The sequence below is a fragment of the Xiphophorus hellerii genome, chromosome 14 (genome assembly GCF_003331165.1).
Source record: "Xiphophorus hellerii strain 12219 chromosome 14, Xiphophorus_hellerii-4.1, whole genome shotgun sequence".
Classification (NCBI taxonomy): domain Eukaryota; kingdom Metazoa; phylum Chordata; class Actinopteri; order Cyprinodontiformes; family Poeciliidae; genus Xiphophorus; species Xiphophorus hellerii.
Genome location: NC_045685.1, coordinates 10,404,070 through 10,430,209, shown reverse-complemented (window position 1 = coordinate 10,430,209; position 26,140 = coordinate 10,404,070). Strand labels below are relative to the sequence as shown.

General features: G+C 41.1%; 1 protein-coding gene across 5 annotated transcripts in view; it reads right to left on the bottom strand.

Annotated features, from left to right (window-relative positions):
• Positions 1-400: 400 nt before the first annotated feature.
• The window catches only part of clcn3 (chloride channel 3), a 40,526-nt gene continuing 14,786 nt past the window's right edge, over positions 401-26,140 (bottom strand). Inside the window, exons 1-14 of one of the 5 annotated variants that reach the window (XM_032582346.1) lie at positions 24,909-25,222; positions 18,347-18,507; positions 17,265-17,364; positions 16,348-16,535; positions 15,845-15,967; positions 14,761-14,967; positions 14,354-14,434; positions 14,016-14,268; positions 13,061-13,353; positions 12,776-12,962; positions 11,519-11,917; positions 10,474-10,690; positions 9,005-9,080; positions 401-3,225 (exon numbers count right to left, since the gene is read on the bottom strand). In XM_032582346.1, the coding sequence (XP_032438237.1) occupies positions 3,028-3,225; positions 9,005-9,080; positions 10,474-10,690; positions 11,519-11,917; positions 12,776-12,962; positions 13,061-13,353; positions 14,016-14,268; positions 14,354-14,434; positions 14,761-14,967; positions 15,845-15,967; positions 16,348-16,535; positions 17,265-17,364; positions 18,347-18,507; positions 24,909-24,996 (2,571 nt within the window). In that variant the 5' untranslated portion in view covers positions 24,997-25,222 and the 3' untranslated portion in view covers positions 401-3,027. Of the gene's footprint in view, positions 3,226-6,854; positions 6,893-9,004; positions 9,081-10,473; positions 10,691-11,518; positions 11,918-12,775; positions 12,963-13,060; positions 13,354-14,015; positions 14,269-14,353; positions 14,435-14,760; positions 14,968-15,844; positions 15,968-16,347; positions 16,536-17,264; positions 17,365-18,346; positions 18,508-24,908; positions 25,223-26,140 lie in introns of those variants that run through there. The other 4 variants (XM_032582348.1, XM_032582345.1, XM_032582349.1 and 1 more) reach the window with 4 other exon arrangements.

Here is a 26,140-nt window from a genome sequence, read left to right as displayed (position 1 = left end):
TCTTTATTGGAAATAAATCCAATCTTTTCACAGCTAAACGTTTTCACCTTAAAACTCATTTCATGCAGCAGACCAACAAAAAGCAAAAATATTGAATGTGTATCATTTTCATTACACTTCATAACTACTAGACAATGTGCTGCTCTGTCATAAGATCCCAACAAAACGTATTATTTAATGATTTTAAGGGCTAGGAATACTACAAAGCACTGCATTAAGCTCTGAAATCTTAATCAAATAATTTCAGACTTCTATATTTAGAAGATTTGAAAGATTGAAATATATTTATCTTCAGTTGTTGCAGAAATCTTCACTGAAGCTGCAGCTAAATCTCAGCGTGAATGACAGGATGTGAAGTTTGCTAAAGTTCAGCCGACAGCATCACACAGAGACTCATCTGTGCAACTTCAATATTTTCTCCTTTTAATTTAAAACAAGTTTTATTTTCTTTACATATCCTCTGTTCTTAATGTACAATCAAACAATGTAATCAGACATAAAATTCTTCAGAATAATAATAATTATTATAATAATAATTCACAACTGTATCGACACTACCCATAAATTATAAAATAAAGGAGAACATCGGGTTCAGTATGAAATACAATGTTAGGCAACACCACTGGTTGACAAAGATGATGCTCTGCTCCCCGCTGAACCACAGGAGGACAGTCACCGCAACGCAAAGACGCACACAGGTCCGCAATCACACCCCTCACACACACACACACACTCTACAGGTAATGTGCTACTGCTTGTCCGCTTTCTCGTCCCGAGTCTCCTCCCTTCATAATTTCCGATTGAAATGTCAGGTGTGCGAGGACAAAGAACGAAACGAAAGGAAGCGAAGCCCGACAATCTTCCATCAGGCACTTCAGAGACGTGGCGAGACCAGAGGAGCACGAAGAACGCCTGCCTGCCTGCCTGCCGGGGGGCGACAGCAGAGACCCGTTCAGAGTTAGAGGGGCTGAAAGCAAAGGCAGCAAGTCAGGCTGCAGTTTAGACAGTTTTAAGACAGTCAGTCGGCTACTCCGCTTTCAACTGTAAGATCACACTTTAGGGAACTGTTCCTCTTTAAATCAGTTATTACTGTTTTGCCAAAACTTAACAGAAAAAGTATATTTGGTCGTTTTTACACAATTTAGATCTCCTGGTTTTGAAGAACGACACAATTGTTAATTATTCGTGTTATGTTTCCAAAATTAAACAAAGCAAAAACAAAAAACTAGGGTTTGATTGAGTTGAAAGCTAAAGCAGCTCAGATGTGCCTGGTTACAAGGTGGGAAACATTTATTTCAGCAATGCAAGAACTCGCTCTCATACAAATTTATTACGTACACAGTAGTAGATTTCAAGCATTTTTCTTCTATTAATTGTATTAATTGTTTCATTTTGGCTTACAGATAACCAAAACCCAAACGCAACTTTCTCAGACAGTTAGAATATCATGCAAGTCCAATAAAACGATTGGTTTTAGACTAAATATTATATTAGTCCATACATAGGGAACACTGCTGGGTTGATCCTGCAGTCACTGAGGGTAAGCCTCAAAATGTTTTCGCTGAAGAAGCTGGATGTTTACAGAGGGCCGAATCCAACTGCTGGAAAGTTGAGCGGAAGGAAAAAGTCTTGCTCCATTTCAGATAAGAAAATATTTCAATTATTAAGCAAGTCTCTCAAAACCCTAACCAAGTTTTGAGTGCACAAAAGTTTACATACTTTTGTGTGTTACTGCAATTCTATAGTAAATGTTTTATTGATGTGATTTAATGTTACAATTATCGCCAAATCTGATTTTTTTTTATTTTTTTAAGGTGTGTAGTATAAATTATCAAAATTAACTCCAGTAAATGCCTGAAATCACACCGTGTGTAAAGGCTCCGTCACATACATGTTTACATTTTTTGGAATTACTGAAATAAATAAATCAATCTTTTCAGAGATTTTGTAATCTGTTGAGACCCGCCTGCATTTGAAGTTTGTGGCCCGTTTTAAAGAGAGAAGTTCAAACGGAGTCACTCTCACTGTAACAAATTCAACCAATCAAAACAGACCAATTCTGATGCTTCGAGCTGATTGGCTGCAATGAGATCAGGTGTTTTTAAATGTTCGTTTGAAACAAACCCCTCATATTGACGTAGCATGGTTTTCATCTGACAGTTTTCATTTTGTACTTCAATTACACACAGACACACACACACACACCCAGACACACAACCTGCCTTCATAATTAATGAACTCACACACACAGACTTGCACACTAGTGGCTCAAAAATGAAAACATCCCAACTTTTCACTTTCTTCTCTTCATTCCTTCTGGACGGGAACATTTTTGTTCTTGAAATAAAGTACCGACTCCATCTCAGTGCATCTCTTCCTGGGTTTGCTCACACACACCCACACACACACCCACCCACGCACACAGGGAGACGGATATTAAAGCCAACTCATGTAGCTGGGTGCAGTTCCCATAGTGGCCTGGCTGGAATGTGGAGGCGCTGCAGACACACTGACTCACGCATACTTCACAGGTAAACAACGCATTTCTTTTTTTTTTGTTTTGTTTCTGGAGGACGGACAGGTCAGAGGTGTGTGTACGTGTGTGTTTTTATGGAGGGGAGGTGAGTGCGCAGGAAGTATCGAGGTCGCATCATCGCATCCCTCGTCTGCGGTTCATTCTGACCTTTTGACCCCCATGGGACAGGAGGGCAGGCGCAGCAAGAGTGCAAACAGGTGTAACGTTTCAGGTCAGCGCGCGCGCGTGTTTGGAGACAGCATGCATGTTTCGAATGTCTGAGTGCAAAAGAAAAAGTGTGTGTGTGTAAAAAGTGCCTTCAACACGTGACCGTTTTCTGTCCTCAGCAGCCAGACGACAACATCAATGTTTTTATTGTCGCTTTTCTCCTCCTGGTGGCCCGAAAGTCTCTGGGGGGGCCACAGCGAGTCATTCAGTGAGGCTCGGGGGCCTGCAAAGCTGAACATTAAAGGAAATAAAACAAACCACAAAAAAAAAAAAGTGTCCGGATGTCAGAGATTGGAGCCGTTCAGGAGGCAGACCTCTTCCTCCTCCTCTTCCTCCTCCTCCTCCTCCTCGCTACATCCTCCTCCCCCCCAGCCGTCCTGGAAGGAGCGGATCAGTTGAACATGATGGACTCTGGATCTTGGTTTGCCATTTGAGCCATGTGACGAAGGATATCTTTTTTTGTGATAATACCAAGAAGGCGCCTGCAGGGGGAGACAGAGGGAGGGAACGGAAACAGATTAACAGACACGCGAGGAAGTGCTTCAAATCTGCATCTACGACGAAAGCATCGTGTTTTTGTTGGCTTTTACAGGAGCGGGATTTTTACTTTTTTATACTTTTTTGTCGTTTAGCCGAGTCGCTGTTAGTTTGTTTGAATATGAAATTAGAATCGGTGCCAACAAAAACACGAGTCCCAGAGGAGATAAGGGTCAGCAGGAGGGTGAGTAACTGCAGGAAAAGAGCGGGTCAGAAGCAGAACCCGCTTCAGACCGAGGAGTCATTTCAGAAGATCTGGAACCTACGGAGAGGAGACCGGAAGTACTGGACGGAAGTTAGAGCTCGGACAAGCAGGAAGCCGGGAGAAGCCTGGCAGGAAGGCCAGGCTTCTCCTGACCTTCCTGCCAGGACAAGTTTTATTAAAATTTGTCAGCTTTCCAAGTTCAGCCGCATCAGACATCAAGATCATCTTTATCCCAAACGCGTTTCCGATTTAACGTAAACTACTTAACGGACGACTGCGTAAAGAAATGTTCCAGTTTATGACCACTTTAAACTTACATCGACTCCCGTTTCTAAAATGGAAACAATCCCAGCACAGCAACATGGATTTCTCCTTTAAGTGGGAAAAACTCTTCACCAAGAGGCGACACAATTATTGCCGTAATATGTATTTTAGTTCGACAGCAAAAGATGAAGAAACGGACAACAGACAGAACCTCGCTAAATTATTTACACCTCTTGAATTTTTTCAAAAAAATAGTATGTTACAATAAATGAATGTATTTGCTTTATTTGGATACAGCAAATACACCCCCAAAGTGAAACATGGTGGTGGCAGCATCATGCTACGGGGAAACTGGTCATTTCTGACGCTAACAATCAGGAAAAAATGGTGGTTTGATTCTGCCTGTAATCAAGGAAAAATGTAATCTATTTTGGGGGTATTTTGCAGCATTAGTGGATATTCACTTTCTTTCCAAAAATATTATATGAACATCTATGAGATTTCTTTTTTTTTAAATTTTACCCATCCCTTAATTCTGTTTTAATTTACGTTTTATTTGCACCAGCGTGAGCCTGGTCAGCAGGTGGCAAAAGTAAAGGAGTAAAATGATTCAGAGCGTATTTAATCATTCTTCAAAAATATCTTTTTAACCATCTTAACATTTCTTTTTTTTTTATTATTTCCAACATGACCGAAGAGTAAAGGTGCCAGAAACATTCCCAAGTTGATTTAAGAAAACGCTACATTATTTCAGTCTTTTCTTTTTCAGTTCAAATTCAAAACAAAACAGACCATGACGTCATATATTTTCCCCAAGTTTCGGTTCTCCGAAATGTCCATTAGTGATATTTTCAACAGGATCGTTAAGGCGTGAAAATAAAAGTTAGGATAAACTGGAACAATCACTTTAGTGCGACTCATTAATGTTTTTAGCAGATCTGTAACCAATTCAGACTCCTGCAACATGACTGGCCCCCTCCTCCTCCTCTTATCTGTAGACGTTTACTACGCAACGCGCTGCTACATTAGCAGTGAAGAGATTTCCTGCTGACTGGAGCGCCCCAGCCGAGCTGATTAAAAACCGTCGTGAGCTTGAACATCAGAGATGATTATAGCGTGCGCTCTGATTTGAGGTCAGGCGAAGAGGAAGCCAGCTGCCTGCTGCAGAGCCGACGCTACAGAGAACAGTTTGTCTGAAACCCTAGAAGGGAAGTAGAGCTTATTGGTGGTGAGGAGAAGTGAAAATGTGACCCCAGGTCTGAGTGAGAGGAGCAAGGACGACCTGTGGTTGGTGTGGGTGCTACGGACAGAGAGAGAGAGAGAGAGACACTGACTGAACACCTGACACGGATCAGACCGAGTGCTGCTGTCATGGTCAGAGAGCACCAGGTGAGGTGAAGGGAGGTGAACACAGTGTTCCCACTAACGCCAGCAGTATCCAGCCATGGTTGAAATAACCTGATGTTCTGTTGTCATGTTGAAATGTTCTGGATTTAACACGAGGAAGACTCTGAGCCACGTCCACAGCCAGGGCTGCTAATACACCCAACAGTTCGGGCGAAGCACTCATCAGGCATGTTGTACTATTTAAATCCAATGAGGAAAAGTAAAGAAATGGAGGCTAACCTGTTTGTTATTCATGTGAATCCAGTGTGCCACAATTTCAACTGGAGATGCACCGAGAACTCAGCTGGCGACCGGACACCTTTCAGCGTGATCGGCCCGGATTGGTTAAACTCAAAAGATCTGTTCTTTTTCCGATTAGTTAACGTACCGTTCCACACTCTTCAGTGTGGAAGCTGTTACTAAGGATTCAGAGGTAGCTATTTTTAGGATCAGCTAGGGCTGGACGATATGGCTAAAAAACGTATCATAAGTGTTTAATATCAGTCGATCAATAATTATTGAACGATACAGATGAAAATTGTATTGCGATATAAGCGTTTCCTATCAGTTGATATTGATAATTATTGATCAGGGTTTTTTTTTGTCTAAAATATCTGAAATGATGTCAAACTGGTGACACGACCTTTCCTGTTCCATCCACAGTTTTCACTGTCCACTATGAGGCATGAGGGCGAAATCTTAAATTGCTGCTGCGCAGGTTACTCAGCAGGTTGTTGCTAGGTAACCAACCTTGCTTAGCTGGCTGTGAAAGGTTGAGCAGAGAAAGCCTTTCATCTGCCTACATCCCCCAGAATGCTGTGCGGTTCTGGATCGGAGTTCAGTGAAATGACTGAAAATTCTAGCAGACGCAATATATATTGATTTATTGTCCAGTAATAGGATACGTGATATTAAGCCATTTAAAAGAACTATTTTATGACAAGTCTGAGAAAAGAGAGCCAGCATTTAAGCAGATAATGGGAAGACTGGAAACAGTACAGCAAAGTTTTATGCTTTTGAGTCTTGAAACTCCAACTGCATATGGAAATGTTAAGTTTTCCTTTTTTCCTTAATCCCAAGATTAAGGGAAAAAAAAGACTATTCTCTAAGGAATACACACACAAAGTGCCATTCTTTGTAATGCTAATTGCTAATAGAATATTAATGTCACCTTATAATGTTAACAGTAATAATTTAGTTTTAAAACAGTCAATTTCTTTTCAACAGTGTGTCCGAATGTATATAAGGAACTGCCGCTAATTGGAGGGAAGCTGGGGAAACATTCTGAATGCAGTTTTTAAATCTTCCTGTATTATTTTTTTTCCTAAAAGTTCACTTGGGTATTAGCTAGCTTGCACTGCATAAAAATCGGACATTAGCCACGGTGCATCTCTAGTTTTAAGTGCACAGATTGGACACCTTGTGCTTTATTTTTGGGCTCTGACTTTATAAATCTGTTGAAAAAAAGGCAGGACTCTGCTGGCTAATGGAAACACTGGCAGGTTAAAGCTTGGGAGCGGTTTTTATCCCATGTTGTCACCACACACTGACTAGCTAAGCTACAGCTACTGGCACCACTCCACCACACGCACTACGAGCTGAGGGGAATGTGGGATCACATCTCTACAGGTTGATTTCCTCCTGGAATTACAAAATTCTAACTTAAAGTGATAAGGAAAATAACGGTGGTCCGCTTTCCCAGGGCGGCTAACTACTCGCCAAGTCGTCGTTTGGGCCGCGGGTCAGATGCCGTCACACTGGGGGAGCCGGGGGTAAAACGGAGGAGTCAACACCATAAATAACAACAGAAAAAAGAGGGGAAAAAAAGCAGCCGTTAATGGAGAGAGAAATCTGTTGGTGAGTGAGCTTCAGAATGAAATGAGTGACTACTGCTGCGATGAGAAGATGTGAGACACAACAGGCATCATGACTGCAAACATACAGAGGAGGGTCGTCTCTGATTGGTCAGAATCCTAAAGGCACTAAATGATTTCGGCAATTTGGCCCAAAAATATCCACACCCACAGACAGCTTTTTACTTTTAAATATAAGGTGAATGTTTAGTTTGCCGATGGCTTTATTTTGGCTTCCAAAGGCTGGTGACAATAGCAAAGCAGAATTAAATCAAAAATCTGTCATTGATTGCAAAAGATGTGTTATTTTGAACATATTCTTCATTAACATGTTCTTTTTCTATAAGAACAACACGTTACCCCCGTTTTACTGGTTTTTGTCACTTGTTTGGCACCAGCCAGATAAAACCAGTTTGCCAAATAAAAATCCACTCCAGTTTTAGTGTGAATAATTTTGGACAAAATGACTGAATGTCTGAGAAAATGCAGAATGATGAAGGATTTGTTGAGGTGCTGGCATGAAGCGGTTGAGAGAGCACTAAGCAGAACTACAGCTGGTGCAAATGCAGTTTAATGGGATGAGCTGCACTATGGGACTTAACAGAACCCCTTTCAGACATGCGAACCTCTGTGGTAGTGCCTTCATTTAAGACCTCAAATATCTTTAAAAAGTTCAGTGTTAAGGTTCTAGATCTCTGATTTCAGCAGAACAATGTATTCAAGACCTACATTTGTTGTCTCTTCGTCAAAGCTAAGCTCATGATTGCATATTAAGTAGGATTCAAATATTGTAAAATCAAGGTTGTGCGCAGCAAACAAAACTATATTATGTGCTGAACATGTGAAAAGTCTGGATTTTTCCAGAACACTTTTCATCTTTTACCCTGGTGTCCCTAGTGAAAGAGAGAGACTGATTGGCTACAACAAGACGCTGAGAGCAGCTGAAACGGCAGTCATTAAGTTTTAAAACAATCAAAGCACTGATAAGCTTGTGAGGCAGAAACCAAAAGAGTTTTCTCCTCATACAACCAACTGAAACGGCACAGAAATATGATGCAAGATAAATTATCAACACAGAGAGAAAACACGCTAACATTAGCCTAGCACTGTCAAGAAAACATTGTAAAAAAAAAAAAAAAAAAAAGAGTATACTGAAGACAGTAGCTGCGCTTCCATTACAAATGTGCGGAAATGTTTATCTGTATCCTGCCAACACAATTTTGCCATTGCGGTTTTTCTATTTAATAAAAAATTAAGTTAAAATGTAGGAAGTATTTTTAGCTGGAGATGCATCTTTTTCTACAAATTTAGCATTCACAAAAGGGATGCCATGCTGTTGCTATTTAAGGCAATAAAATGTTGGTTTTTCTTAACTTAAAACATAAGATTCTTATTTTTTACGGATTTCTAATATTGTATAAAACAAGCTGAAGTAGTTAAAAGAAAAATCTGCCGAATGTGCTAATTTTTCTTGTACGATTAATCGATAAATCACAAAAGATAAATGGGCAGAATAATCAATTACTAAAATAATCCGTTGCAGCCATAAAAGTTTGTGTTTAATTTCTGACAAAGTAAGCAGCGCGGTTCGAACAAACGTGAGAGGGGGCTGAATAGGTGGCGGCACACCTACAGGAAGTTACTGAGCTCATGTCTGAAAGGGGCTCCTGTGTGATGACGGCGACAGTTCCCACTCAGGTCCGCCATTACAGGACCAACAAAACTCCACAGAGGCTTTAACGCCTGATGGGCTCCAAAACGGAAACAGCTACAAGCAATGAAGATGGAAGCCAGAGGCCCACTACTGGGAGATGTTTCTTCATGAGCTTGAAATCCACAACAAACCAACCCACCAACAACAGAGTGTGTGAAATCAAGAGGAAAGAGACGTTAATGTTAAGTCGGGAACTGTCAACAGTTTTCCACAGCACTTTCCATGCATCTCCTTCTAACAGTCGTGGCCCAAGAGACAGGTGTGACAGTGTGGGGGGGAGGTAAAGGGGCGGGGCTAGTCACCAGGGGCTGCGTCTGCTGCTTGAGCTCCTCCAGATGCTCTAATATATTCTTCTTTGTGATGATGCCCAACACATTCCTGAAACACACACCTGTTACTCGGTACACTGCCCACAACAACAAATAAACAAAAAGAAAACAGCAGAGACACAGAGAGAACAAACGGCAGCAGCACAAATCATACACAACAAATGTAACAACAGAAACAAAATGGACAATCTGAGGTTAAAAGTAAAATGCAAACTGAAAATTACACAGCTGAATTTAAACAATGAACCACAAAAAAGTGACTTTTCATTTGTGATAATGAAGTATAAATAAATCATGATGAATCACGGTGATATTTTAGATTTTTCTGTCAATAAAACCAATAAGAAGACCAAAATCAGCAGACTGATGTAAACCAATGAATGGACAATAAGGATAATTTCTACTATTTATTGTACCAGTTCACAACAGAAGCCTGCTGTAAAACAGCAAGTGTGCTGTTTTCTTTTGAACTATCTTGATTTATTTGAATCTTTTCCTCTTAAAAGAATTAAATAAACAAACCAAAGGCCTCCTTGTAATTTGAGATAATGGTAAACGGAGCCAATTCATTTCTATTTACATGCAATTCAGTTTTGCTTCTTTTATCTACCTAAAATGAATAGCGTAACAAGGCTCAGCAAAAATGCATTTCATACATTTTTTACATTTTTATTCATAAAACATAAAATCCACACATTAACTCTGACCTAACTGCACTACTTTGTTTTGATTTATCAAATTAAAACCCTTTGAACTTTGATATTACAATTTCACAAAAGGGTATGAATACTTTGTCATTGTAAGTATTGAAAGACATGTTTGTTTTGGTCTTTTTCTAAAGTTTTATTGACAATAAAAGTACAAAATATCACCAACTTGTGATTGAAAACTGAAATAAAAAGAATATGAACAGAAAAAAACACTGCTACTCTGTTCCTGAGAACTCATCTGATAAATTAACTATAATCAAGCACAACTTCCCCTTCCCACCAGCAGAGAGCGCTCTGCAAAACCAACTCCTTAAAAGCGTGGACGATAATAAATAAAACGCTGGTGGTTCCAGGTGTTGAAAGAACAGCCAGAACATTCTTACATCTCGACCACGTTGTTTTTTTGTTTCTTTTATTCATGTCACACAGCAACAAGTTTCACCAACTCTTTTGTCCCAAAACGTCACCTGTTGTGTTTGTGTAATTAGTTTTTAGTCAGCAGCTCGAGGATTCTGCCTGTTACTGCTCAGTGAGGGGATTAAGAGAGTGCAGCACAGCAGTTAGGCCGAGCCATGCAGAACCTGAGAGGCCATGCAGCACCAGGCAGTGGGTACATGTGCTTCATGGTACACAGCGCCAAACCCTGACTGGTTAAGCAATCCTCCAGGAAGTGGGAGGGAGCGCGGGGTAGGGAGACACCCCACTGCTCTTTGCCAGCGGTGTCCTACTTACCCGTTGTGAGTGACCAGACACTGCCTGAGCCCCAGCTTTCTGAAAATGTCCACCACGATCTCCATCGGGGTGTGGTCGGTGACGGTGAAGGGGCTCATGTCCAGGATGGAGCGCAGCTTGAGGGGCCGGGGGCTGTCGGCTGGCAGGGTGGGTGCATGCTGGGTGAAGTACACCCTCGAGTTCAACATGATGCCCTCCTGCTTGCGGCGAGCGTTTTCTGTTGGGATGAAAAAAATGTATACATTTAGAGCTTCACGTTTTGTCCCAATTTGGTTATTCAGGGTTTCTGCAAGTCTAGTTAAATTTAAGACTTTTAAAGACCTTTTTGAATTTAATTTAAAGACCTGGACACGACAGAAAAGTATAAAAGAAAATCTCATATTTCAGTACTTGTATGTATTCTCAGCTGTATTTCCCTCAAAGGTAACAACAAATAGTATTTCAACTTTGTTAAAAAGAAATCTTCAATAGGCAAGTCTGGTGCTTACCCACTGTGTTTAAGATCCACTAATCCTCCAACTTCAGAGTTTTTGTCGCACCAAATGCTGCTCTTAGATCAATGCCAGCAGAAGCATCACCAACCATTTTCTGTGCCAAGCTTTCTTTTGTTTCTTGCAGAGAATGCACATAGCAACGTATGGGTCAGCAAGTGAGCTGATGGCAAAGACAAATGTCGTCCGGCCAACTGGCAATTTGGACTTAAACCATGATAGACCCAAGCTGGCTAGCTAGTATGACTATATTAGCAGCTAGCTAGCGGTAGCATGAACAGAATGTCATGAAGATATCTGTTGCCTGACAGAAAAGTCTTGAGACAAAAAAACTTTAATCCTTAAATAGTCCTGCTGCAACAAAATTTAAGACCTGGATGTAAGGTATTTAAGACCAATTTACATTTAAAAAAAAAAAAGAAAGAATTTAGGACATTTTGATGCGTTAATTTATATACATCAATTTAAGACTTTTTAAGGATGCACAAACACCCTGTTATTTTAATATTTTAACAACATTTTCTTTAACTTATGATCTTCTTTAGCAGTTTTACCTATAGCAATAGTGATGTCCCTGCGCAGAGCGAAGCCCACCAGTCTCTGCGACTCCTTGGACACGATCACTGGGAAACCATTACAACTGGTTTCATTGATGATGCCCTGCAGCTCCTCGACCGTCAGGTCGTCCTGCGTCAGCACCGCCAGCGGCGGGTCGCTGCTCCGGGGCCTCATCACGTCTCTGGCCAGCGTGGTGTGCGTGAACTCCTCCTTGGCGTCCAGGAAGGGGTATCCGTTCAGACGGATATGAGCCTCGTAGATTCCCTCGCGGCCGAACGCGTCGCCCACCCATTTGCTGGTCATGACGGCGGCCATGAGGGGGACGATGTATTCCAGGCCGCCGGTCAGTTCGAACACGATGACCACCAGTGAGACAGTCATACGGGTCACGCCACCTATGGCACAGAGGACACACATTTAAAACGCAGGAAGAACAGTCAAATCTAATCGGAATACGACCTTTACATACGAAGAGAATATAACTTTATGACTAGGACTTAAACTCTCATTTTGCTGCTTTTAGATTGAGTTTATAATGTGGCAAATATAAAGAAGTTCAAGTTTTATTAATATTTTTTCAACACTATGTAATTATGCACAGCAGCACAAGAGTGGAGTTTGCATAGTTGTTCACACTACTGGCTCATGTCACAGCTTTTAGATTTCTGTATGAACAGTTTTCGACCCCAAAGCCACGTCCCACAGCGTTATGATAACGGATGCTGGGCGACTTTAAAGTTTATTCAGCAACGGGTGCCAACATAAGTCAGAACCAGCCGTGATTTCATGATGATAGGAACACATTTCATTCATAATTTCATAATTCAGATTTTTTTCCCAGCCATTATTTACGTCTGGTATGGCTTCTTCTGCCGCAAAATTATAATGCATATCAATGACGTAAAAGTCAGAGTAAATGGGACACGACTGTACCTACTGCAAACACTTTATAAAAAATTGGATATGTATCCAATTTAGTTCCAATTATGGAAGTGGCACATATCTGATTTCTTTGAGGTTGAAAATATTGGAATTGGGTCGTTCAGACTTCAGAGTCGGATATGGGACACATATGGGCAAAAATATCCAATTTGCATTCACCTGCTGTGTGAATGTAGCCTTAGATAACTTAAACCATCTCTGATACATAAAACTTACAGGAGTCTTTCCTTAGTAACATTAACTTTAAAAAAAGGCGGTCTAAATCTGGCAGCATCCACGGACGTACAACGCATTACTCTTGGGTTACCCACCCAAACACGCTGCGGCCCCCACCATGGCGTAGAGGCCCGGAGTGATGCAGTCGGCTCCGACCTCGCACCACTCTTTGAACAGGAACCAGTCGTGGTGGTAATACGCCAGCTGCTCCATGGCGATGCCGACAATTCGCCCTGCGATTGCTCCAATGGCCATGCTGGGGATGAACAAGCCTGACGGTACCTAAAGGACGAGACGCAGTGAGGGTTTTCAGGTGACGTTACAGAAAAGGCAGGAAAAACATCAACCTCCTCCAGGGAAAACATCCTGCAGCGGATCACCTTCAGTCCAAATGTGAATATAGTCATGATGATTTTAAAGATGAGCGCCAGGCAGAGCTGCCACATGGCTGAGTAGAGGCCCGGCTCCGCCGGCTGGTTGGGGTTGTCCGTGTAAGCGGTGCTGCCGTTCATCTGGCTGCGGTACTGGCACAGCTGGGAGGATTCCAGTGGGCCGCAGTCGGTGAACAGCTCTTTGATCAGCTCACTGGTGTTCTGACGGGTGTAGGGGTTAGGGAAAGCGACCACCGCTGTGATGGCAGCCACCAGGATCACCTCCAACACAGGGTACTTCCCTAGAGAGAGAGACAACAGCGTCAGAGTAGAAGATATATAAAAACTCTTCACATAGCCTGAAGTCTGACCTAAACCTTCTGGGTTCAGAGAAAAACTGGTTTGAGGTGACCCATTAATAAAAACCAGAGTTTATGCAGGCTCCATCTCAAATTTAAGACCTATTAAGATCACTATGAATAAAATGTAAGACCTATAACTCAACAGAGATGTACGAAAGAAATGCAGGGGACCAAAACCGTGAAATTTCAAGCTGCTTGTTGTGGCAGCAGCTTTGTTCTTCTCACAGAATAGAAGTGCCATATGCTAGCCACTAATGGTTTGCTTGCTTGTTTTCTTGCTAGCTACCAAGCATTAGCAGCTTATTAGCAGTAGCCTTAACTACTTTGAGTCACAGAACACAGTGAGCAAAGACGTTGACTCAAACGTTTATCTGATAGAAAAGTCCCACGTGAAAAAAACCAACATAGAATAGATTAAATAGTCCTGCTATGACAAAACGTAAGACCCCTGATTAATGTATTTAGGGCCAACTTACATTTTCTTTAACAACTTTAAGGCATTTTAAGGCCTTAATTTTAAAAAAATGGCCTTAAGACTATTGAAGGATGCATAGACATCATGTAAACACTGGTGTTTGTATCCAGAATCCAGCTATGCTTACCAAAGCGTGTGGACTTGCGTCTCCGGCACCAGGCGATGTTGGCTCGGATAAAGAAGGCGCCCCAGAGTCCTCCGAACACCCCCAGAAGGATGAAGGGGATGAGCTCAAAGAGGTACCAGGGAGTGTGGTACTCCACGTAGAACAGCACCAGGCGGCTGTTACCGAAGGGGTTGATGGAGCGCAGCACGAAGGCCGCCACCAGTGCGGCAAAGAAGGAGCGCCACAGGGTCTTCAGAGGGAAGTAGTAGCTCACCTGCAGGAAGAGAGCCCAGTTTGGAGGGTTCAAGTTTGACATTGTGATTCAAAAGTAAAAAAATGACACTGAAGACCGGACCTACCTCTTCCAAGCTGAACAGAACTCCTCCAATCGGTGCTCCAAAAGCTACAGAGACCCCAGCAGCCGATGCGGCCGACAGAACCTGAGAGAGTTAAACTCTAAGTTTCTACGCACCACAAATCTGGAACAAACTACCCGAAAACTGCAAAGATGCTGAAACACTGAGTTCCTTAAAACCGAAGCCACCATTTTGGAGTTGTCTTTGATCAGCAGTAAATGAAACATTGCTCAACATATTTGATGTATGTTTGCTTGATGATGGCACTTGACTGACAAAATCTTCTGCTTTGTTGCTGAATTAATAATGTTTATGTTGTAAACCACTTTGAGCTTGTTGCTGGAATGTGTAATAGAAACAAACTAGACTTAACACCCAACAGCTCAAACACCAAACGTCTGCTCCCTCACCTCTCGCTTCTTGGCCTCGTTCTTGCTGTACTTTGGGAAGAGGTAGGAGAAGATGTTCCCGCAGCAGCAGGCCACATGGACCAGGGGCCCCTCCTTCCCCAGGCTGAGCCCCGACGCCACCGCCAGCACCAGAGTGATGGTCTTAATCATCAGGGTCCACTTACCCAAGTAGCCCCGGATGATGAACCCACTCAGGATTGTCTTGATCTGTGTGCAGAGAAGAGCAGAGTGGAAGAGGTGAAGCTGATCTTTACCATGCTAAACATTTTGGTTTTACATTTCTCTGTTACCACTGTGGTAACCTTAATTAAAATACAAACTCAAAAGAAAAACAAACATGAACTAGTAAAAGAAAACTGTGTTATTTCAGGGTTTTCTGCAGGTTTCAGTAAGTCAAATTTAAGACTGTAAGACCTTTTTTAATGCCATCTTCAATGAAATTTAAGACCCCATAAGACAATAAATATAAGGGATGGATGGGAGGCCTTGCTGCTTTGTGCTTCTCACACTGCATACAGCACTCTACAGCTTTGAGCCCCGTGGTTCCAAGCTTAAAAGTTCTTTTGAACCCAGTCTTGTATGGGGTTGGCGAACACAAACATCGTCCAGCCAACTGGTGATACATTTTCAGTTACCCATGACATACGACAAAAAGCCAGCTAGCCAGCAAGGGTAAACTAGCAGCTAGTTACCGATAGCCGCAACTACCTCAAGTAACAGAACAGAAGTTTGTCTGGGACTCAAACTTTTGCCTGACAGAGAAATCCCTCAAGAAAAAAGAAGAAACCTAGTAAAAGATTCTGCCATGACAAACTTAAGACTTGTGATTTAGATATTTAAGGCCAACTCACTTTTTTTAAAATTGCTTTAAGGCCTTATTTTAGACACCAAATTTATGACTTTTTAAGGACCCTGAATTAGCATCCACACAAAATAACCTAATGTGGGAAACACTAAGAGATGTGCTCATAAAAACCTCCCCAACTTGCTTCAACTTAAAAAAAAAAAGAAAAAGGTAACTGAAATACAGCAGGGGAAAGTCTGAACTGTGTTTTTGTAAAGAGATTTACACTGTTCTACTCACCTCTGGGATTCCTGAGCCGCAGGCATATGGAGCAAAAACCTTGACCAGACAGACGGCCAGGAAGGCGAAGGACAGAGCCCAGTAGATGTACATGAAGTAGTTCATGATGTAAGAGCCGGGGCCCTGCAGAGAGAGGGGTCATGACCTGAAAACTCTTTCACCATATGCACACAATTATATAGAAAAATAATCTCCACTGCTGGGTTCAAACCATGAACCGACTGGTAGTCAGTGTCAACATGAGAAGCTTTTTAATAGTTAAATATCCCAAAAATCTAAAGCAGGTGATTAATTTTAAAACTCCATTGTGATGGAGTTTCAATGCATCTTCACATTTTGAAAGGCTTGTTATGAAAGCAAAGTTGCACTAAGCAAATGATGAGACTTTCAGCTGCTTCCATTCACTACTTGTAAAAATGGAATGATATTTACACGATATATGCCCTTTAAGATACATAAATTATACATTTTAGGTATAAAAGAAGACTGGTCAATCAGTCTACCTCGGCCTGTCCCAATATTAGTTCGGCCCAGCTCTTCCACTGAGGACATTTGTCCCTCTCAGCGAAGGTGGTCTCATTGGACGTCCAGCAGCACTGCTCGTGGTTGAACCACATGGCGCTCAGACAAACACCTTCCTTCAGGTCATTCATCCAATCAGCAGCAATGTCAATCAGGCCAGCCAAAGCACCTGACGGAGGGACAGAAACAGGAAGGAGGAAGTAGGGAGAGAAGACGGAGGCAGGGAGGAGACAGAAAGCGGGAAGAGGGGGAAAAAAATAAAAAGAGGAATGATGTGAAAGTTAGTTTGCCTGTTTTTAATCCAGACACAAGCTACAAAAACAATCGGCGACTCAAAATCCTCCTGGCGTTTACAGCAGACAGTCTTTGGTTTAACATGACGTTGGATTAGAGTCAGTGATTTTCTGAAACTGTTCCATAGTTTTAACTGTTAAAGCCTCATGTAAGATGAATACTACCACTAATCCTTTCTTTCGACTTTAAAATTAAGTTATTCTACAGTCTTTAAAATTCTATCTTGAGGAATAAACAACCTGCAGTGACAAAATGTAATTTATATTTTTGAATATGAAACGCTATCCAACACCGAGTTTTAAAAAAACAAACAGAAATAAAACCAACACATTTTTATTTTTTCAGCAGCTGGATTGTTTTTTAAAGCAAAGACTGGCGGGAAGGTTGCCCCACTCTATTTTTTGCAAACAGTACGTGGCTGGATTTTTACAGCCGTGACGACTGGACTGTGTCTGGCGATGCTCTGCAGAAAGATGCGCTGGTAAGAAAGTGAGATCAGGAGATAAGGATGGGAAACAGCAGAGGATGCCTCGGATGGAGCACGTGAGAGTCACCAGCACAGGAGATACGGGCCGTCCGTTTCTTCGTTGGGCGAGTTCGTTACCTGATGCCAAGCCGGTGAGCGTCACGACCAGCCACCCGGACCAGGCGTCGTACAGGCTCTTGGTGAACTCCCATGCCGACTCTTTCTTCTTGCTGTTGATCTGTGCAGACACGATGAGGCAAATTGAAACTAATTAAAAGGCATAAAAAACAAAAAAACAACAAAAAAAACCCAGACTGATATGAAAGTAGGTCAAAGGTTGGGAAACGACTCCGGTTAGAAGCAGCTCTGTAATCTGCTGCAGGTTTTCTGGCCTGATTTCCACTGTTGATTTAATGAAGCGGTTTACTACAGCACCTCCTGTACGCCAGGCACGACCGGGTCATAAAAACAAAGTATTCAAATATCATTTAAAGTCTTATCAGCATCCAAACGTCCTGCACTGAAACATGCGTGGAAAGATTGCCAAGACAATGAGTCAATATTTGAGCAAGGTGTTGAAACAAAGAGGCAGGGGGAAGAACGGTGTGTTCATGAGAGTTTAGAGTAAAATATGTTGATTTAAACTGGGATGAAAGAGATAACAAAAAAATCCCCACATAAAATCCAGACAATGAAGCGAATGCGTTTGTTTTTTTGTTTGCAAGTTTTGGTAGAATTTGAGACTTTTATTATGACATACAGTACGTTACATTTTTTCCACATTTTGTTATTCTACAGACAAATATGTCATTATGATCATTTGGAATTTTTTTGGAGTGTTTGCAAATTTATTGAAGATAGAAGCCCCTCAAAAACAAACAAACAAACAAACAAACGTTGGCAGCAATTACGGCATCAAATCTTTTTGAATATGAAGCTGCAGTCTTAGCTCACCTGTCCTTTACACAAAACATTTTAAACGTTTTACGATGTTGTATTTCCATTTTTTTTTTAACAGTTTGGTATTGTTTAAAAAGTAACTTCCTTTGACATTTTAACCCACAATTTTATGTCCTCATTTTGATCCAGGCTTTGTAAAGTGGAAATAAAACATCTCTCATGTTTTTCGCTTTGTACAGAACTGGTTGGATCTTCTTGAATGTTCTCTGTCATTATGAAAAAGTCTTTTTTTTTTTACGAGTTATTCTCGGTGTCCTCACCTTCCTGTGTCTCTCGCGATCCTTGCACTTCTCGCGAACCCAGTCGATGGTGTGGAAGTCGTCATACGTTCCCACTCCTGGAATGGGCTCCTCCAGGAAGTCCAACAGATGGGTGGTACTACTGGCTGCCCCGCCGCCATTAGACATGGCGTAGTTAGAGCCTGGAGAAAAAAACAAACAAACACGGGGAGTAAGAGTTTGTACTAATCCACATGACAGCTTCTGTTCGGTTCAGTGGGAAACATTAACACATTAATTGAAAAAAAACCTGTGGAAAAAAATGGCAAAAAACCACACAAAAAACACAGACAGTTTTAAGGCTTTTAATGAACAACTGTAATTTATTGCGTCAACGATAAAAACCCTACATTAAATGTCCACCCCTACAGAATTAAATTATTTCAGTTTTATGTCTTTACGTCACAGAGAATCAGACATAACTTTCATAAATCCTGACTGAAAAGCCTTCTTGTGGCATTTGAGACTGTAAGACCGCCTAGTTCTGAAGACACCAAGTATTCATGAGCCACACAAAGACATTGTTGTGTGTTTTACTGAAGGGAGAAAACAAAGACAAAGTGAGGCATGTAGCAGGGATTCAACTCGTTTCTCCTGCTTTCAGCGATATCAGCCTGATTCGCATAAATATGGGTGTCCAAGTTCTGATCCGTGACTTTTAAAAACAGAACTCACAGCCGGGCCGCACTAAACAAACGCACACACCTACTGGCTCAATCACGTTGAGATGAACAGTGCTATTTACGGGATGTTCGCCCATTCTTAAAAGGTCTTAAATCCATGCATCTAAAATTAAGGCCTTAAATTTATGAAGGAAAAGAAAAGTAAGGCGGCTTTAAATAAGTCAATCATATCTTAAATTTTGACGCGGTGAGGCCATTTGATCTCATATATTCTATGTACTTAAATTTTCTGGTGAGATTTTTCTATCAGGCAAATATCTGAGTCACCCGCACACATCTTCACTGCGTTCTGTGACTCAGACGGTTCAGGCTACCGCTAACTAGTTGTTAACATACCCTTGCTAGCTAGCAAGCAAGCTTTTTGCATCTATCTTGTACAAGTGTAAATTTACACTTGTACCAGAAATTTACAATTTACATTTTGGCTGGTTGACATTGACTCACCCACCCAAGGTTAGGTTCATCATGTACAAAAAAAAGCTTGGTACTACTAATACTAATTTTCTTTTGTACATTTCTGTTGTGATACAGGTCTTAAATGTCATTCATAATTGTTTTTAAAAGTCTTAAATCGGAGTTGTTGGTGAAACCTACAGAAACCCTAATTTACAGGAGACTATAAAGAACACGGAGTAACATGATCTTTGAGGTGCGAGAGCCAATAAATCTGAAATGAACCGATTCATTCAAAACCTTCTGTTGCAGCTGTGTCTTTAATGAGATTCTTGTTCTATATTCTTAATGTGACCCGTTGTGATAAATCACTGGTTTATTCAGACAGGTGTGTCCTACATGAGTGAAGGTTGTTGTTGCATTTTTTCAACGTCCTGCACTGAGCCGCCAGCTGGAAGCAGAGGATGCTACTGAGGGTTTGTCAGCTGCTACAAAACTCACTGTGTGTCGCATAAACTCAAAGTTCAGCGCAGAATCCTTTGCACTAAAGCTAAAGCTGAGCAAGAACGCTTCAAATAAGCTTAAAATAATTTATTTCACCATGTAGTGAAATAAAAAAAGCCATTAGTATTTTTTTATAAAAGTACAAACACTGCTAGACTCACTGCAATATGTTTAGAATCTCTCAAACTGTAAAATTAGAATGAAATGTGTTGATTTTAGGCCAAACACAGATGCAAGGTTTCTTCTTTATTTACTAAAACCGTCCTTTCCGTCGGAATACCTCAGAGATAGTTCATGTTCAGGCAAATGTCTGAAGGCCGTGCTTCTTCTTCTCTTGCTCCGTTTATTAAAACCCACTGGACGGCAAGATGAGTGAGACATCTAAAGGCTAGAGGATCTTTGAGAATCTCCTTGTTGATGCAAAAATCTGATTTTATAACTGTGAAGACGTTGGATTTTCCACAGGTGCAGCTACAGCATCTTGCTGTGGTTTCAATGTCTCTTTTTCATGCAACATTTTATTATGTTTTAATAAAACACAAATCAGTCCAGGAATATAATTAATGATTTCTTTTTACAAATAAAACGTCTTCACTCAAAATAAAATCCAATGCAATCAATTACCCTTAGAAGTCACTCAATTAGCAAACTGAGTTGAGCTGTGTGTGATTTAATCTGAGCATAAAGGCAGCTGTGCTATAAACACCTAAAAGAGTTATAGGAGAACATCAGTGAACAAACATGAAGATCTTTCTACAGGACAACTACGAGTCGACTTCTCAAATCTTAAGCATTGCTACAGAAGCTGATAGAAAAAACTGCAGTGAAACAGTTTAGATCAAAGCATATTTGTGTGTTGGAGTGGCCCAGTCAAAGTCCAGACCTAAATCTTATTGAGAATCTGCTGCACAGCTGTGTTCAGAGACAGTCTCCATCCAAATCTGAGTGAGCTTGAAGCGTTTTCTTAAGAAAACGAATCTCTAGATGTGCAGCAAAACCCAATGAGACTTGGCATTGGGCGACTGAACTGGAAAACATGCCACGGATTTTTTTCAAGTGTGTAAACCATGTATCTCTGTCTTTTTGCTTCACAGCTACGCTCTACTTTGTGCTGCTTTATCTCATCAAACCCCAGTTAAAAAAAAACATTAGTCATTGTGGCTGTATTGTGAGAAAGGGCGAAAAAGTGGAAGGGATATTCCTTTTATTAGACATTCCTGCAGTTTTATCAGGGTAATTACCATCAGAGATATGTTTGTTCATAGCTATTAATCCCCCCCAATTCGCACTAAACTTAAAAACAAACATAAGCGATTTGAACAAGAGTCATAAACGTGGCCATAAAGCAGCATCAGAGCAACATGATTCATGGTAATAGGCTGATATCGACACACCACCAACAATGCTCGACTAGTGGCAGGAAATTCTTCCGCTACAATATCATCCCTGATTTGTATCCTGAGACCAGAAATGAACATTTATTGGGGAGAAAATGCATGGAAGTGTCCTGAGCTGCATTTCTGTTTAAAAAAAGGAGGAGAAAACCAAGAGTGAAATTAGGATTTTCTGAATTTTAACTTTAAAATATCAGCATAAAATTGGATTGTGTATTATTTTCTATAAAATATTTCTTGAGGAAGGTGTGGGAGTAAACACTGGGACCAGATAAGGAAGAGTATTATTTCTTAGGACTTGGTCGTTGACTCCTTTCCTCTCCCACACACAGGTGGGAGAGGAAAGGAGAGCGGAGACAATTAGCATCATATAATTAGCATTAGAGTTTAGACTTTTCTCTAGGAACCTGTACCTGTAAACAAACCTTCTGTACTCAAAACAAGCAAGAAAGTGGTGTGGTATTCTCAGTTCATCAGCAGATATAAGCTAGTGCTACTACGCAGTGATGATCAGATTTCCTTTGAATCATCAGATTCAACGTACAGGAGAGTGTTTACAGGAGTGACTCAAAATATCACAAGTTTAAAAAAAAACAAAACAGACACTATCGAGTTCTTATTCTGGAGCCGAGTGCAATTTAAAGTTATTAATCTGAACAAAAACACTTATCTCTTGCCCAACATTAGCTCTCAGACTTAATAACAGAACTAAATTATAATCTGTGTTGTATTCCAGAAGTCTATAAGTGTTTATGTATATAAGGAGAATATTCCCAAGTTTGTTCATATAACATTATGTTGTTGTTTTACTTGTTAAAATGATCTGATGGGTGTCACTGATTTCCACAAATTACATATGAATAAGGATTAAGCAGAATATTTTATGATTTTAATAAAAGGTCAATCTGTTTTGTAAAATTTCCAACAAGTAAAAACAATGAGAAACAATAAAATAAATAGCACTGAGCAGGAGTCATCTTACAGTGTTTGTCAGCAATCCTGTTGAAACCGCTGCAATAACAATTCATATTCATGTCCACTCTATTGGATCTTCACAAATTTCTGTTTATCCTGGAATATGTGAGCATCACTAAATAAAAAGACGACAAGAATGAACTGATTTCCATTGGATTCTGTATTATCAGATTGTAACTGTGATGCCTTGAAATGATGTCTGTGTAAAACTCCATATTTTTCTTCACTGTGGCTGCACCAGGATGGCAAATTACAGCCATCTAAACAATAAAAAATGACCAAAAAATACAAGCAGTTTGTGATTCAATATAACAATTTGGCACGACAAACTAACGTTTAATGACCGTGAGCAAACAACACTTTTACGATTTGAAAAACCATTTTAAAGCAAAAATGACCTTTTCTAGTCAAAGAAAAGCCATCGAAGTGTTGAGATAAATCAGACAAGCTGCTCCTGATGACGCTGGACCAAAGTAAGGCCGAACGAGGAAAGTAGTGGTGACGACATGGAAAACAGAGATTGAAGGGGACCGCATTTGCATGTCATATGCTTTATACGCTCCAGCAAACATCCAGACAAAAGTCACACTCACACACACAAAATAAGGTTTCCGTTTCTTCCCCGTGTGCAGCAGCAGAGTGACGCTGCAGATTCTGCCTAACGACTAATACGCCGCGTCAGTGAACGCAGAGGTTCGCCGACTGTTAAAGCCATGTCTCGAAATGACTAAGTGAATGTTGAATGCTAACTGGATCACTAACGTTTAATAATCGCTCATAACGTTTCTGTAGCTAAATTGTGGAGGCCGCTCCTCGTCTTGTTTACTCCACCGTCGTGGAGTAAATCAGCTCAGGGAGGTTTTGCAGGCAGCTGGTTAAGACGCTCTGTATCAGCAGGACTGAAGCAGAGCTGGCCTGCTCAGCCGTCATGCGATCACGGACTGACCCCGACAACCCGACTCTGAGCCCCCGCTGCTGACCGGCGCCGGCTCTACAGAGGAGGCCGGGAAAGTCGCTGGAGGTTCTGCCTCCATCTCCTCAAAGGTACTAAATTCTACTTTATCTTTAACCAGATATTTAATAATCAGGCTTTTCTGACTGACGGATATTACCAGTTTGCTTTCAAACCTATCAAATCAGATTGTAACAGGCAAAATAAGTATCGAATACATCACAATTTTTCATGGTAACCATATTTCTAAAGGCGCAATTGACATGAAAGTTTCAACCAGGTTTTGGTAGCAGCAGAGAAAAAAACCCCAAATCAAATAAATTCAGAAATTAAGTTATGTGTAATAATGTGAAACGACGGGGAAAAGTACTGAACACAAGCGGAAAGGGAGGTGGGAAAAAGGCATGGAAAGCCAAGAAACCAACTGAAATCTACCAGGAGTCAGAAAGCCATCCTGCCTCTTGTCAGTGCAAATAAATCACCAGCTGGTTCAGTCCAAACTGATGGTCTAAACAAATATCCCTAACCAACATAGGGATTTTTAAATCAATACAAGATAAATGATTTAAGCCAGCAAGTTTGATGCAATTAGTGACTGGGAACAAAAAAGTTATAAGATTTTGAGTATTTGACCTGCTGCTCACTGATTGGAGATGGTAAAGGAAACACTGATTTTGATCTTTGGCCGATTGATTGGTACATATCCATCCTTAACCGTCTTTTCCTGTGGATTTACCACATGGAGACGGGGTGAAACAGATCTGAGAGGGTTTTTTTATAATCAAGAAATATTACTGAGCATGAATTCGAGGAACTACATTTGGTGTTTACCAATGATGTACTGTCCACAAATCAAGAAAAGGCCAAAAACTTAGAGGCCAACAACCCCAGAATGACAAAATTACTACAGTTCTGTTTGGCAAAACCAGTGCTGAAATTGATTTACTTGCACTGTAGTCTCTGGTGATTTCACGAAAAGGGCAGTAGGAAATAGACAATTTATCTAAGTTAATAGAGAAATAACACAGAGATATGTTATTGTGTCCTTAACTCTAGGAGTGTTTTGTCTTTGCTCGCTCACTGTGATAATCTACCAGGGCTCACAGGAACAAAATCTCCCTGAAGGCCACGTATGAAGACCAAGATAAGGCTCCAGGACTGAAAATGTCACAATACCAATTAAAAAACCGACAACCTGATCCAGCAGAACCAGTTCCACGCGGTAACACACAGAAACCAGCCAACAGGTGTTCCCTACGTACTGCATGTTTTCATATGCCAACATTAAATCAACATATTGAGGTTCAACATGTCCTTCCTTCGGTTTGGAAGATAAATGTCTGTAAGGTGTTCTGCTAGCAGGCTGAAGCTCTCATGCGAAATCAGCTCCTCCATTAACTTGTCATCTTTTGCGCACACACACACCGTCGGTCAATGATCAACAGAGTCCTGGACGTTGACAGGAGCTGTATTCATAAAAACAACGTTCGGTTTTTACGCCCTAACGTTTGCGGCCGCTGATCCTGCCCTGCGTCCGCCTCCCGTACGGATCCACGCATTCCCTGAGAGGAAGGCGGAGGATGTCGGCCTCTGTTGTGGCAGAGGCGTGAGGAAACGAGGGAATCGGAGAAGACGTGGCGTACCTCTTCTAGGGATCTCCTGCAGGGGAATGGTGTCCCCTCCCCCGTCGTACGGCAGATAGGGGTCGGCCGCCGCGTCCTCCTCCTCCATAATGACACTCAGAAAGAAGCTAGGCTAAAACCGAGCTGGGCTTCACTGGGACTCCTCTCGCTGCTGCTGCTGCCATGTTTACCAAGGGAAAGACAAGCAGGGCTGTGTGACGCCGAGAGCGCATGTGTGTGTGTGAGCGATAGAGAGGGGAGAGAAATGTGTGTGACGACGCACGGTCCTGTCTTTCCCTCCCCTCCCTTTTCTTTCTATCTCGCTCTCCACTGCAGCAGCTGACTGTGAGGGCTGATGATGTCATCTCCCTCACACACACACACACACGCGCGCAGAAAGCCGATCACGCAGAGCCGGTCAGCCCTGCCTGCTTTGGTTGCTATGGGAGATCTGAGAGTCCTGAGGCTGAACGGGAGAGACCAAGGTGTCGGGTCACAGGGGGGTTTAGATACGCTGACGGCATTTAAAATGGACCGGCTCATTCTCAGCGCTGAGCCACATGACAGTTTATCCTCATTAAATGATCTGAAAATTAAAATTATTATAATAATAATAATTAACCTCCTGCTAGTAAAAAAATAAAGTACTGAGTGAAGGGAAAAAAGTAGATTGGTAACAAAAACTAGTTTACCATATTACAGAAGAATATCTTGATCTTACTTTTTATATAAAATGATATATACAGTATTTTGACATTACTTCTTGTTAAAAAATTTGCTTAAACAAGTTATATTTCAAATCAGTACACCACCAATTGTGTCCCAATTCATGGTGTAAAATTAAAGTTAGTTAAAGGAAGTCAAATGAGGAGTTAAAAAATGTAATACTAATTTAAAAGGAAATATAAGGAGGTAATTTTCACAAGATATATAAATATGTGTGAGAGTTAGCACTAATGTGTGTATGTAAATTGAGGCTAACGCATATGAGTGTGTGGGTATGGATGTACATTAGACATATGTAAACCCAGATAAAATGGAAAATTAATTAAACTATGTTAATTTTTTAGATCTGATTTATTAGTGAGGGTCCATCTGAAAGTATTGTATGAGTTTATGGGGTAGGAGTTCATAAGTTTCTTACTTCTTATTACTCCTTTTCAAGATTACTGTGGTAAAAAAAATATGTGTCTTTTGCAGTCTTTGTTCATGTGTGTGATTTTAAACTTCTATCATGTTCAAAATAAATAAAT